The sequence below is a fragment of the Lycorma delicatula genome, chromosome 9, assembly GCF_047948215.1.
Source record: "Lycorma delicatula isolate Av1 chromosome 9, ASM4794821v1, whole genome shotgun sequence".
Lineage (NCBI taxonomy): Eukaryota > Metazoa > Arthropoda > Insecta > Hemiptera > Fulgoridae > Lycorma > Lycorma delicatula.
Window position 1 is genome coordinate 123893104 of NC_134463.1, and position 13710 is coordinate 123906813.

Below are 13710 nucleotides of genomic sequence, written 5' to 3' on the forward strand. Positions count from 1 at the left end.
TATCATGGTTAAGCAAAGATTTAGAAATCAACTCACTGACTGCAAAACTTACCCTGGAGCAGACATTGATAGCGACCATAATTTAGTAATAATGAAAAGTAGATTGGGGTTTAAAAGCCTGAAGAAAAGGTGTCAGATGAATCGCTGGAATTTAGAGAAGCTTGAGGAAGAGGAGGTAAAGAAGATTTTTGAAAAGGACATCGCAAGAGGTCTCAGATAAAGCAGAAAATGTAGAAGAAGAATGGTGAATGTTAAAAAGGAAATTCTTAAATCAGCAGAAGCGAACTTAGGTGGAACAAAGAGAACTGGTAGAAATTCTTAGGTTTCAGATGATATATTCCAGCTGATGGATGAACGTAGAAAATATAAGAATGCTAGTGATGAAGAAAGTAAAAAGGAACTATCGACAATTAAGAAATACAACAAACAGGAAGTGCAAACTAGCAAAAGAAGAATGGATTAAAGAAACGTGTTCAGAAGTGGAAAGAGAAATGAACATTGGTAAAATAGATGGAGGAATAGATTGGTTACAGAGGAAGAAGAGGAAGTTGAAGAGAATAAAAGGGGAGTAAACATTACTGAGATCTGAATTTAAGAAAGCATTAAAAGATTTGAATGGCAGAAAGGCTCCTGGAATAGACGGAATACCTGTAGAATACTGCGCAGTGCAGGTGAGGAAGTTATTGATAGATTATACACACTGGTGTATAATATTTATGGAAAAGGGGAAGTTTCGTCAGACTTCAAAAAAAGAAAAACAAACCAACATACTTGGCATTTAAAGACCTAGAATAGCCATTCGATAACGTAAATTGGAATAAAATGTTCAGCAATTTAAAAAATTAGGGTTCAAATACAGAGATAGAAGAATGATTGCTAATATTTACAGGAACCAAACAGCAACAATAATAATGGAAGAACATAAGAAATAAGCTATAATAAGAAAGGGAGTCCGACAAGGATTTCCCTATCACCGTTAAGTTTTAATCTTTACATATAACCAGCAATTAATGATGTTAAAGAAAAATTTAGATTCCGGAGTAACAGTACAAGGTGAAAATATAAAGATGCTACGATTTGCTGATGATATAGTAATTCTAGCTCAGAATAAAAAGGATTTAGAAGAAACAATGAACAGCACGGATGAAGTCCTATGCAAGAACTACTGGATGAAAATAAACAAGAACAAAACGAAAGAAATGAATTGTAGTAAAAATAACGAAGATGGACTACTGAATGTGAAAATGGGAGGAGAAAAGATTATGGAGATAGAAGAATTTTGGTATTTGAGAAGTAGAATTACTAAAGATTGACGAAGCAGGAGCAACATAAAATGGTATATAGCACAGGGGAAACGAAACTTCGTCAGAAATATAATTTGTTTACATTTACAAAATTACAGGAAAAGATTTTTTATAGTATACATTTGGAGAGTCGCTTTATATGGAAATGAAAATTTGACAATTGGAGTATCTGAGAAGAAAAGATAAGAAGCTTTTGAAATGGGGTGCTATAGGAGAATGTTAAATCAAATGGGGTGACAAATGAAGAGGTGTTGCAGCAAATAGATGAAGAAAGAAGCATTTGGAAAAATATAGTTAAAAGAAGAGACAGACTTATAGGCCACATATTAAGACAACCTGGAATAGTCGCTTTAATATTGGAAGGACAGGTAGAAGGAAAAAATTATGTAGGCAGGCAACGTTTGGAATATGTAAAACAAATTGTTAGGGATGTAGGATGTAGGGCGTATACCGAAATGAAATGACTAGCACTACATAGGGAAACTTGGAGAGCTACATCAAACCAGTCAAGTTACTGAAGACAAAAAAAAAGTGAACATCACTTCGGATCAATTGTGGATTTGTTGCAGTATCAAAGCTACAGTTCATTGTGTCCATTTAGAAAAATTAGTTGATTATGAAGTTACTTATTTTTCTTCAACAGTCAATATAGAGTAATGATGAAAGCATCTCTTTATAAATAAATTATATAAATTTCATTGCTAAGATCTCTAAAATTGGTTAACAGGGCAAATCAATCACTAAGTTGTTTGCATTTTATGGTCAATTTTTAAAGAAGTAGACTGAATTTTTCTCACCCTTTACAACTCACACAAAGCCACACATATTTTTTTCACAGCTATTTTGGTAACAAGATTAGCATCTTTGTAGACAAAATATTCAGCAGTTATCAGATTCTGTCAATTAAATTCACTGGTACCATCTAACTTTATGAAAATATACCATTCTAAAGCGCGAGCTCTAACAGGAAGTTCATAATCCAGTGCATTCGAAAAGTAACTACATACCTACATAAACATGATTATAGGTTGAGGGATTTTATTCTGTGTTAATATGAGTAATGTATTCTACAAAGGTTTGTAATTCTGTATTGAATGCAGTTTCCATGACCCGATCAGGATGTTGCGACAATAATATAATAGAAGATATGATTCTTTCCTGTCACTGTTTGTACATAATATTTAAATGATTGAGGCTGTCTTTCCATGTGCACACTGAACAGTGAATATTTCTCATTTAACACATCTTCATAAGCATAAGTAGTATATACAGACAGTGAAAGATTAGTATTTTATTAGATATTCAGGTATATGGTTCCTAATTGATATAGCGTAAGTACACTAATCGAAGACTTTGGGGATCAGTAAAGAAATATGAGTGAAGTGGTACACCATAAGTACTTGATGAAGACGTATACAAATCCGTGCAAAAGTTAGCTTAACAGAAAAACAACTGCAACCAGGCAATTTGTGTAATAACCTCAGTCTTGTCCCATGTAAAGCGATTCAAAAGTTATTGGCCAGAGACTGTCCAAAGTGAATTCAATAAAGGGAATGGTTTCAACAGTTTCTAGTGGGTGTTTGTGAGCTGCCAACTATTTAAGCACAAATTTAATTTATACAACCATTTAAATATGAATTCAATTCTCTGTGAAAAGAAACTCTAAGAAATTAACCTTGTTTTGAGAAAGCTGATACCCTCCATGGCTTCAAAAAGGCAAGTTATTTTGCTAAAAAATAGTAGCATTTAAATACATTCTACTAATTTTCAGATTTATATCATGCAATAAAATGATTATAATTTAGATGTATTACACATGAAAAAAACTCTTATCAATGAGTACTGAAAAACCCTAGAGAAATCGCATAAAACCACATTAAAAATCCCATGGAACCCTAAGAAAACACATAAACACCACACTAAAAACTATACATGAAGTATTCAGAGGTACAATATTTCTTACATTTATTCATTTCTATGTTTTATGGATGTTTCAACAGCAATAATGCAACATGCTGTCTGTTGGGAAGTAAACAAACAATTTGTTCTGGCTGTGCCACATTTACAGTACCATAAGAGACACAAAGAAGTAGTTTCTCTGAGGACAATAATGTTCTTCATAAAACTGGTTTCTGTGAAAAGATTATAAATTTACTTGCAAGAATATATCAGCTGCATTTCAGTAGGTTTGTTGTGTGATGAGGAACAGTATATATTTTGGCACTATGAAGAAAGAAACAATAAACCTTATATAAAACCTCGCACGGAATGTTTATTCTTACTGAAAAGCAATGAGTTTTCAGGAGTGACTTGTCAATCATACAATCCTACACATCTTTTTTATCATTTCACATACAGTTTGGTATTACTTTTTTAAGTTTTAGTCAAAATATCTAGTGTTAAACAAGAATGCTAAATATTAGGTAAACCATCAAAAAGTAAATGAAAATATCTTACTTGTCTAGATGTTGTCGGTTTATCATCTGTCATAGCAACAGGAGCAATCAAATGTTCTGTTCCCTCAGTTTCATGCTTGATTTCTTGTTTAATACTGTTACTATGGATTTAATACTATCGAAGATAATGGATCTTCATCTAAAAATGAACTATCAGTTTGTGCATCCATACTCTGCAGCAAAACATAAAGTAATAATAATAATTTATTATCGTTATATAATTAACATCTATTAAAAATATACCTATTTTTCTTACAATGTAAAAATAAATTGATTTTCATAGAAATAAATCATCCTAGTGAGTACATTACATTCAAGTATATAACATTCATCTGGAACCTTTCAGTAAATAAACACACATGACAGTGACAGAAAAGGGAAATATTAGAGGCATTGGTAGTAAATTAATAGATCAGTGGAAAAAGATTTGCGCTTAAGCACAATCTAAATTGTATGGAAAAAGAAACAGGTTGCTGGTACAAATATAAAGAAACACATCAACCTTGTTTGGAAACAAAAATGCAGTGACACAGAATAAGGATTATCGAAACCTATAACAAAGTTTTTCGTAACTGAACATGCTTGATAAAGGCAAGGATAGCTTTGAACTCTTCAAATATTTTCATAAACAATGTTAAATGTGGGAATAAAATGAATATTTGTGGGAAGAGGAAGGCGACTTTTGGACTGGTGACTTTAGAGTAATTCACTCAGCGTCAAATAATGGGCAGGCAGGAGTAGGTTTCGTGATGAACAAGAAGATAGGGAGGAGAGTGGAGTATTTCAAAATGCATAGCGATAATCATTGTAATAAGGATAAAATCAAAACCTAAACAGACAACGATTGTTAACATCTATATGCTTACAAGCGCCCATGATGATGATGAGGTAGAGTGTGTATACGAAGAGATTGATGAAACAATTAAACACGTAAAAGGAGATGAAAATTTAATAATAGTTTGAGATTGGAATGCAAGCATTGGAAAAGGCAAGGAAGGAAATATAGTGGGTGAATACGGGCTGGACAAAAGGAATGAAAGAGGGGACAGACTTATAGAGTTTTGCACGAAATATAATTTAGTAATTGCCAACACCCAATTTGAAAATCATAATAGAAGGATATACACTTGGAAAAAGCCAGGCGATACTGCAAGGTATCAGATAGATTATATCATGGTTAAGCAAAGATTTAGAAATCAACTTGTTGACTGCAAAACTTACCCTGGAGCAGACATTGATAGCGACCATAATTTGGTAATAAAGAAATGTAGATTGGGGTTTATAAACCTGAAGAAAAGGTGTCAGATGAATCGGTGGAATTTAGAGAAGCTTGAGGAAGAGGAGGTAAAGAAGATTTTTGAGGAGGACATCGCAAGAGGTCTGAGCAAAAAAGATAAGGTAGAAAATGTAGAAGAAAAATGGGAGAATGTTAAAAAGGAAATTCTTATATCAGCAGAAGCAAACTTAGGCGGAATAAAGAGAACTGGTAGAAAACCTTGGGTTTCAGACGATATAATGCAGCTGATGGATGAAAGTAGAAAATATAAGAATCCTAGATGAAGAAGTAAAAGGAACTATCGGCAATTAAGAAATTCAATAAACAGGAAGTGCAAACTGGCGAAAGAAGAGTGGATTAAAGAAAAGTGTTCAGAAGTGGAAAGAGAAATGAACATTGGTAAAATAGACGTAGCATACAGGAAAGTTAAGGAAAATTTTGGGGTACATAAATTAAAATCTAATAATGTGTTAAACAAAGATGGTACACCAATATATAATACGAAAGGTAACGTCGATAGATGGGTGAAATATATTGAACAGTTATACGGAGGAAATGAATTAGAAAATGATGTTATAGAGGAAGAAGAGGAAGTTGAGGAGGATGAAATGGGAGAAACATTACTGAGATCTGAATTTAAGAGAGCATTAAAAGATTTAAATGGCAGAAAGGTTCCTGAAATAGACGGAATACCTGTAGAATTACTGTGCAGTGCAGGTGAGGAAGCGATTGATAAATTATACAAACTGGTGTGTAATAATTATGAAAAAGGGGAATTTCCGTCAGATTTCAAAAAAAGTGTTATAGTAATGATACCAAAGAAAGCAGGGGCAGATAAATGTGAAGAATACAGAACAATTAGTTTAACTAGTCATGCATTAAAAATCTTAACTAGAATTCTATACAGAATAATTGAGAGGGGAGTGGAGGAAGTGTTAGGAGACCAATTTGGTTTCAGGAAAAGTATAGGGACAAGGGAAGCAATTTTAGGCCTCAGATTAATAGTAGAAGGAAGATTAAAGAAAAACAAACCGACATACTTGGCATTTATAGACCTAGAAAAGGCATTCGATAACGTACATCGGAATAAAATGTTCAGCATTTTAAAAAAATTAGGGTTCAAATACAGAGATAGAAGAACAATTGCTAACATGTACAGGACCAAACAGCAACAGTAACAATTGAAGAACATAAGAAAGAAGCCGTAATAAGAAAGCGAGTCCGACAAGGGTGTTCCCTGTCTCCGTTCCTTTTTAATCTTTACATGGAACTAGCAGTTAATGATGTTAAAGAACAATTTAGATTCGGAGTATCACAACAGTACAAGGTGAAAAGATAAAGATGCTACGATTTGCTGATCATATAGTAATTCTAGCCGAGAGTAAAAAGGATTTAGAAGAAACAATGAATTGCATAGATGAAGTCCTACGCAAGAACTATCGCATGAAAATAAACAAGAACAAAACAAAAGTAATGAAATGTAGTAGAAATAACAAAGATGGACCACTGAATGTGAAAATAGGAGGAGAAAAGATTATGGAGGTAGAAGAATTTTGTTATTTGGGAAGTAGAATTACTAAAGATGGATGAAGCAGGAGCGATATAAAATGGCGAATAGCACAAGCTAAACGAGCCTTCAGTAAGAAATATAATTTGTTTACATCAAAAATGAATTTAAATGTCAGGAAAAGATTTTTGAAAGTGTATGTTTAGAGTGTCGCTTTATATGGAAGTGAAACTTGGACAATCGGAGTATCTGAGAAGAAAAGATTAGAAGCTTTTGAAATGCGGTGCTATAGGAGAACGTTAAAAATCAGATGGGTGGATAAAGTGACAAATGAAGAGGTATTGCGACAAATAGATGAAGAAAGAAGCATTTGGAAAAATATAGTTAAAAGAAGAGACAGACTTATAGGCCACATACTAAGGCATCCTGGAATAGTCGCTTTAATATTGGACGTACAGGTAGAAGGAAAAAATTGTGTAGGCAGGCCACGTTTGGAATATGTAAAACAAATTGTTAGGGATGTAGGATGTATAGGGTATACTGAAATGAAACGACTAGCACTACATAGGGAATCTTGGAGAGCTGCATCAAACCAGTCAAATGAATGAAGACAAAAAAAAAAAAATGAATATGTTAGTCACCTGTAGTTAAGGCATGAGGCATCAGCACACTGTATTTTATTTGTTACGAATTGTTGTACAAAATGTTTATCTTAAGTAAAATGTTAGATGCAGTCTGTTAAACAAAGCTATTTACCCCCCCTATACTCCACTAATAAATGTTTTTTACACTATATTTCAAAATATCTCATGTCAGACATGAATTCTAAATGATATGTGAGCTATAAACAGTAAATAAAAATTTCATAATGAATAGAATAATTAAGAATTCTTATAATAACTAGGTTTTATGTTTTTAACTTAAACCAAGACAAAGAAGAAAAAATATTACTTGTATAAATATTGTCAGACCATCATCTGTCTTGGCAAGATGTACAAGAGAATGTTCTTGTTGCCCTGTTTCATGTGTGTTTTCATTTTTAATGGGCAAGGATAATGGATTTTCTTCCAAGACTGAATCACTAGTTTGTGCATCCATACTCTGCAAAAAAAATATGAAGTAATAATAATATTCTATTATAACAGTATGACTATCAAAACAGGTTTTAAAGCACTAACATGTGTCTGTTATGTCAGGAAATGATTTTTTATACAAATAATCTATAGTTACAACTAACAATACATGAAAACCAGAGTTTATGGTATAAATGAATTTCTAAATCTCCAAAAAATATACATGAGTAGGCAATAACAGTAGAGATCATCACTTTTTAGTACCTAAAATGATACAATATTTTTCATAAGAAAAGTATTCACTGGGTATATGCTAAACTAAACAAAGATTATTGCATGTTTTTTAAGTATTAATGGAAGCCAATTCAGTTGTATAAAAGATGAAAATTTAATTTTTACAGAATCAAAATATTTTCAGAGGTAACATGCCAGTAACATAAAATAAGGCTGTCTTCCATGAACTATTAGAAGAACGCGAGTCATAAAGGAGTGTCCTAACCTGACCCTAGTTATAACTCTTTCACACAAGCATCTGACTGACAAACGTCAGAGTTGATACTTATCGATTAGCATAATATGACATTTCAATGTTATACTTTATTTTTAACACAATCATACTATTCGGCTACTGTAATTGATAACCGTGTTTCACTTTTAATTAACTGGCATAGTAACATTTGACATGATAACTTGTAAAACCGCCTCTCATAAGCCCTTTGCACCATTAATAAAAACATTACTGATTTTTTGCATGAAAATTTCAAGAGAAGCATACGATTAACTAAACATCTAAATTTATTACACAGTTTCTGGTAAAGCCCGACTGCATTAATTTTCTGTGGTACAAAGAAGCCATTGTGGAAAAGTTACAAATTTAACAGAAAAATATGCGATTATCTCTTCTTATAGAAAGTTTACGAGAACCTTCGACAACTATCTTTCAGAGAATTGAACAATCACGACCAGTTCAACAAATTTAATATATATGTAGGATATGATTGCAATTGAAAAAACCCAAGCACATCGAAATCTACTAATTTCTATAAATATGTTTACTGTTTTTCTTAGACTTGTTTGGGAATATTTCAAAGTATATCGCCTCCAGAATAAGACTGAATATCTGTCTCTTGTTGTTCACGACTAATTTCCCGTTTGCTAATTCAGAAGTCTGACTCCATCACAGGTGAGCTTCTGTAATTTACCAGAAAATATGTAATAACCTAATAATATAACCTAGTAATATGTTAGATTCTAGCTATACAAATGTGATTAATTATTAAATGTGTTATTATAGAGTTTTGTATATTATTATATTTAGTTATATTAATATACTTACGACACGTATATAAAACACACTTCTTACACTTAATAAAAAAAACCTTAATGACTACCAACCACCATGTGACAGAACAGATTTCATATATATGTTACCGAGGATGTCACATGAAAGAAATGCATATAAATTATACTACCGTGCTATTGGGGTGTTCGTAATCACACATCACAGTCCGTAATATAAGGAAAAAACAATGAAATAGTGTGGCGAGTTAGCAACCACCATGGATTCTCAAGGCTTCTACTGAACACACGTGTGTGGAACCAATGAGTTACGCACGCCTTCTGTATCATTCTGAATATCTGTCTGTTGTTGATCATGACTAATTTCCTATATTCCAAGACGGCGGTTATCACTCGGTCCCATTATTTCACAAAAAATAAGTAAACTTTACTTACCTCCTGGCTTTTCTAATATGACTCAATATTCAATACGAAATAATAATTACATTGTTTTTTGGTTTTGTTGTATCCTATTGTTCGATTTTAAGATGTAACTTTTGGTCGTTAAAAAAAATCTGTTTTCAGTATACTTTTCAATTTTCATTTGTCTTTGTTATTTATAATTTAATTAGTAAATATTTTTCTATCATTCGAATTCGCGTGTTTTTATTTAAATAGAAACATAACATTTCGCGAAGAGGAGAAAATTTGTGTACAAAAAAGTTAAAAAAAAAAACTTCCTGTGTTTATACACATTCAAACAATTTGAGTAAAACGATCGACTTTTATTGAAAAGGATTGAAGTATTCGTTGTCATTTAAAACAAGTTCGTCGAATATATTTCGATTAGTTTAGTTCTATTAATTCTTCGAACGATGATTCACTCGTACGCGATTGTTACCAGCGGCTTGTGATACGAAAAATATGATTCAAACAGATTTATTTTATGATAGACCAATTTATCAAAAATTTTGTTTTTGGTGAATTTCAAATTATTTATCCAAAATCAAGAATCTATCTGATACTATTTTCTATGTCAAATAATTTTTCTCATAAAATATAATACATAAATTCAAAACTTGAAACATAATTTTCAAATAAATAATTTTTGTATAGTCATTATAGGATCTAAAAATTTGGTACAGTGCTATATATACCAGTTGTTTGCAGTATTGAAGTCTGTCAGTAGATAGTCTGTAGTTTAACTGTTATAGAGTTTCTATAATATATTTCCAAAACGGGTAACAAAAAATTCATATAACAGGAAAAATATTTCTCTGCATAAGTGTAATTCTATTAAATTTTATTCCCGGTCCGGCCATACGCCAAATTAAAGTAAAGTAAATAAAAAAAATATATTCTTTGGGAGTAAATATTAAATAAAATTTTTTTTTGTAATTTCTCATATCGATTAAAAACGTTTTCAACTTTTGTTTGTTAAAGTGCCTCGTTTAAAAATTTGAAACTTTATATCGGCCAAACATCCTGATCCTTTTTTCCAGTTTTCGCAAACGTTTATACATTCCCCCCTCCAAGATAGTGCCTGTTGTCTACCAAGTTTAAAGAAAATCGGTCCACGGGTTCCAAAATTATAAGACCAAACAAACCAACATACACACGCACAAACGTCCGACTGATAAAAATATTTTTTTCTAATTTGGAGCATTGGAATAAAAAAATTTTTTTTCAGATTATTTAAAATTTATTTAAACGGTTTTTTTTGGGGGGGGTTTGTTTAACGTCACCTTAAGGCACCAAACTAAAAAAAAAATAAAATACTATTTTTTAGGCATTTTTTTGACTGATTTACTAGTAATTTCCCGTTACGGCTGGAACTGTTGTAGCAGTATATATCGCTGTAGCCGGAAAGTAGAAATAAACTAAGTGACAAATTGGGAAAAAAAGAGTATTGTATTTTATTTCGAAATTCCGTTATACAGAGTGATTCAGGAGGATAGGGAAAGACTTTGACAACTCATTCTAGAGGCTAAAAATAAGAAAAAAGTTCATATAAACATAGATCCGAAAACGCTTCTTTAGCGAGTTATACAGGATGAAAGATTTCGACCTAGTTTTAGTTCCCCTCCACGTAAATTAAGGCTTTCTGAAATTCTGGGAAGGTCAATGAAGGGGCAAATTCAATTGTTTCTTATGTTTTTTGAGTTGGGAAATCGAAAAATAGAAAGGTCCCAGGACTGTATCTCTCTTAGTTTCTAAGATATCCCATGTAAAACGCCAAAAATAGGGTCAAAAAACAAATTTTTTTCACGGAACCGTGAGCTGTCTCGCCACAACTCCGGTCTCTTTTCGCGTAACCGTTGTAAAACGCCTTTATAGTACGCACGGTTTATTGTTTCACATACAGGCAAGAATTCAAAACGCATGAATCCACTAAAATCGAAAAAACAGTGAACATCGCTTCGAAATTGACGTGCTTTCTTGGGGCGTAGATATCCGTTGTGATGATCGAACTCTTGTCTCGACGTCGTAGCCGTAAACCCGGCTTTCGTCTCCCGTTATGATCCTTTGCTTGGACGTTTCATCGTCATCGGTCTGTTCAAGAAATCGCCGACAAGCATCCACTCGATGTTCTTTCTACTGTTCGGTCGTCAAACGAGAAACAAACTTTGCTGCGACTCGTTGCGCGTTCAATTTTTCAATCAAAATGTCACGGAATGATCCGATCGGGACGCTAACCCTTCTGCAAGTTCTGTGACAGCCGATCGGCGATTTGAAAGCAGCAGATCGTTGATTTTCTGAACGCGGGTGTCATCAGTCGAAGTCGAAGGCCCTCCTGGTCGAGGGTCATCTACGATCTACTGACGACCCACAGCATCCTCTCCGTAATCTTGTTTCAAAAATTGAAACGGTTCTGTAACAGTTTTTTCCGGTTCCACGCATAATTTTACGTTGTATCGTCGCTCCCGAAAATCGCACATTACAAAAATAACTACTAACACTTAAACAAGTTGCACTCAAATAACAATCCAAGAACATGTGGTTTCAGAGGGTATGCGAAACAAATGCTGCCAGCCGTACGTCACTAAATATATCCGTTGGCGAGTAATTAAAAATGTTCGGTTATTTTCTGAACAGATTTCGTATATCAAACATTATATTTATTGAATTACTAGCAGATTCTAATTAAAAAAATAATTCGTAAAATAATATTTCATACTTAGATAAGTTATCTCACATATTTTACTCAGTTTACTAATTCTGTATTTGATTATTTTACAGTTTATATTAGTTCCAAATGATCTATTACGGAGCGAAATTACATTCATATCCACTGGATGAGAGACTTAAAACCGAACCGAACCGAACAGATTCCAAATACAATTATTTGAGGTCACTTTTAACGAAGCTGCTTTCTACTACTACTACTACTAAATCCACTATTAATTGTTTATGTTACTATTCTCGTCTGTTAACTGTCGGTTGCAAACCGTTCGTGCTTCAGCGCTGTATAGTTTCGTTCTTTACAGTTGTATTTTTTTAAACGCCTATTAGGTCGAGGGAAGGGTTTTTAAAGGGAAAAGGTAAGTGCGTTCTGGATCTTTTCAGGAAACGCGTCAAATACTCGAGGAAAGATTTCCGAATGCCAGTAGCCCAGCAGAATAGCGTACGCGATTTGTTTAAAAAGTAGCGTTCAACGGGATCGGTTTCAAAGGCAAAACGAAATGAACGATTCCGGAGGCAAAAGCTGATATTCAAAGAATATCTGCCCGGTCGGAATACATTTATACTTAAGTTATCACAACAAAGCGGTAAAAATGGAGATTTTGCCGTAAGATTCTTCACGGTTGTTAGATTCTAACACGCTAAAGAACATTAGTTTTGCCTGAAGTCTTACACTGATCGAAAGCCCTATGGAATTTCTTAGGAAAAAAAAATAAAGTTGTAATTATAAAATATGTAAATACAGCACGTAACTAACACTTTTTGGCAGTAAAATAAGCTATGCAATCCATAAAGAAAAACAACAGCGAGTTTAGAAATTGAATTACAATGTTACAAATTAACGTTCAAGATTTTGCACCCGATTAAAAAACAATTAGTTTAACATTCATTCTCAAAGCGGGTGATAATGCTTACTTGTGAGCGCTGGAGGCATTCACGTGGTCCACAGAAGATTGGGGTTGTTCAGACGGTCAATGAAGGCAATAACCGATTTAAAAAAAAGAAAAAAAATTATGTTTTCCTGATCTTTCAAACTAAAATTAAATACCTACTACATACAAAAAATTTTTCAATCGAAAGCTTTGTTTTAATTATTGTATCGTTATATCGAATGCGCTATCATTATTGTTGTTATATAACTGTATAGATACAATTGTAATTTTTTTGAAAGCAATTTTAATAAAAATACTTCTAAATATGATTAAATGTGCATTATAATTGCTCTCATTTAAAATCTAAGTTTCAACTCGGAAATAGGATATGCCACGTTCAAAAACATTAATTGTTTTTAAACGTTACTGTTTTTAAGAGCGCATCTTAAAAACAGTAATTGCAATTATTTTTTTTTAAGGATGGTTAAGTTTAAAAATTTCGGGGCGCTAGAAAAGTTTTGATTCTAATGTGAGCAGTGGGCAAAAAAGTTTGAGAATCAAAGATTTAAAAGAACGTTATTACATATAAAAGAAGACTCGTGAATATTTTCACTGTATAATTAAGCTGGCCAGGGGTTTGACTGAGGTTTGTTAAGCCATTCATCATTCGGCCATTACCATTTTACTTTATAATTTTCAATTTCCAGGATCTTACTCTGCACAACGTTGGGGAATCATCAAACTGTAAGGAGTTGCAGCAG

General features: G+C 32.8%; 1 protein-coding gene across 7 annotated transcripts in view; it reads right to left on the reverse strand.

Annotated features, from left to right (window-relative positions):
- LOC142330018 (uncharacterized) overlaps positions 1–13710 on the reverse strand; it is an 85289-nt gene that overhangs the window by 38157 nt on the left and 33422 nt on the right. For 2 of the 7 annotated variants that reach the window (XM_075375024.1, XM_075375023.1), the window contains 2 exons: positions 7495–7644; positions 3762–3933 (listed from right to left, as the gene is read on the reverse strand). In XM_075375024.1, the coding sequence (XP_075231139.1) occupies positions 3762–3794 (33 nt within the window). In that variant the 5' untranslated portion in view covers positions 3795–3933; positions 7495–7644. Of the gene's footprint in view, positions 1–3761; positions 3934–7494; positions 7645–8952; positions 9343–13710 lie in introns of those variants that run through there. The other 5 variants (XM_075375029.1, XM_075375028.1, XM_075375025.1 and 2 more) reach the window with 5 other exon arrangements.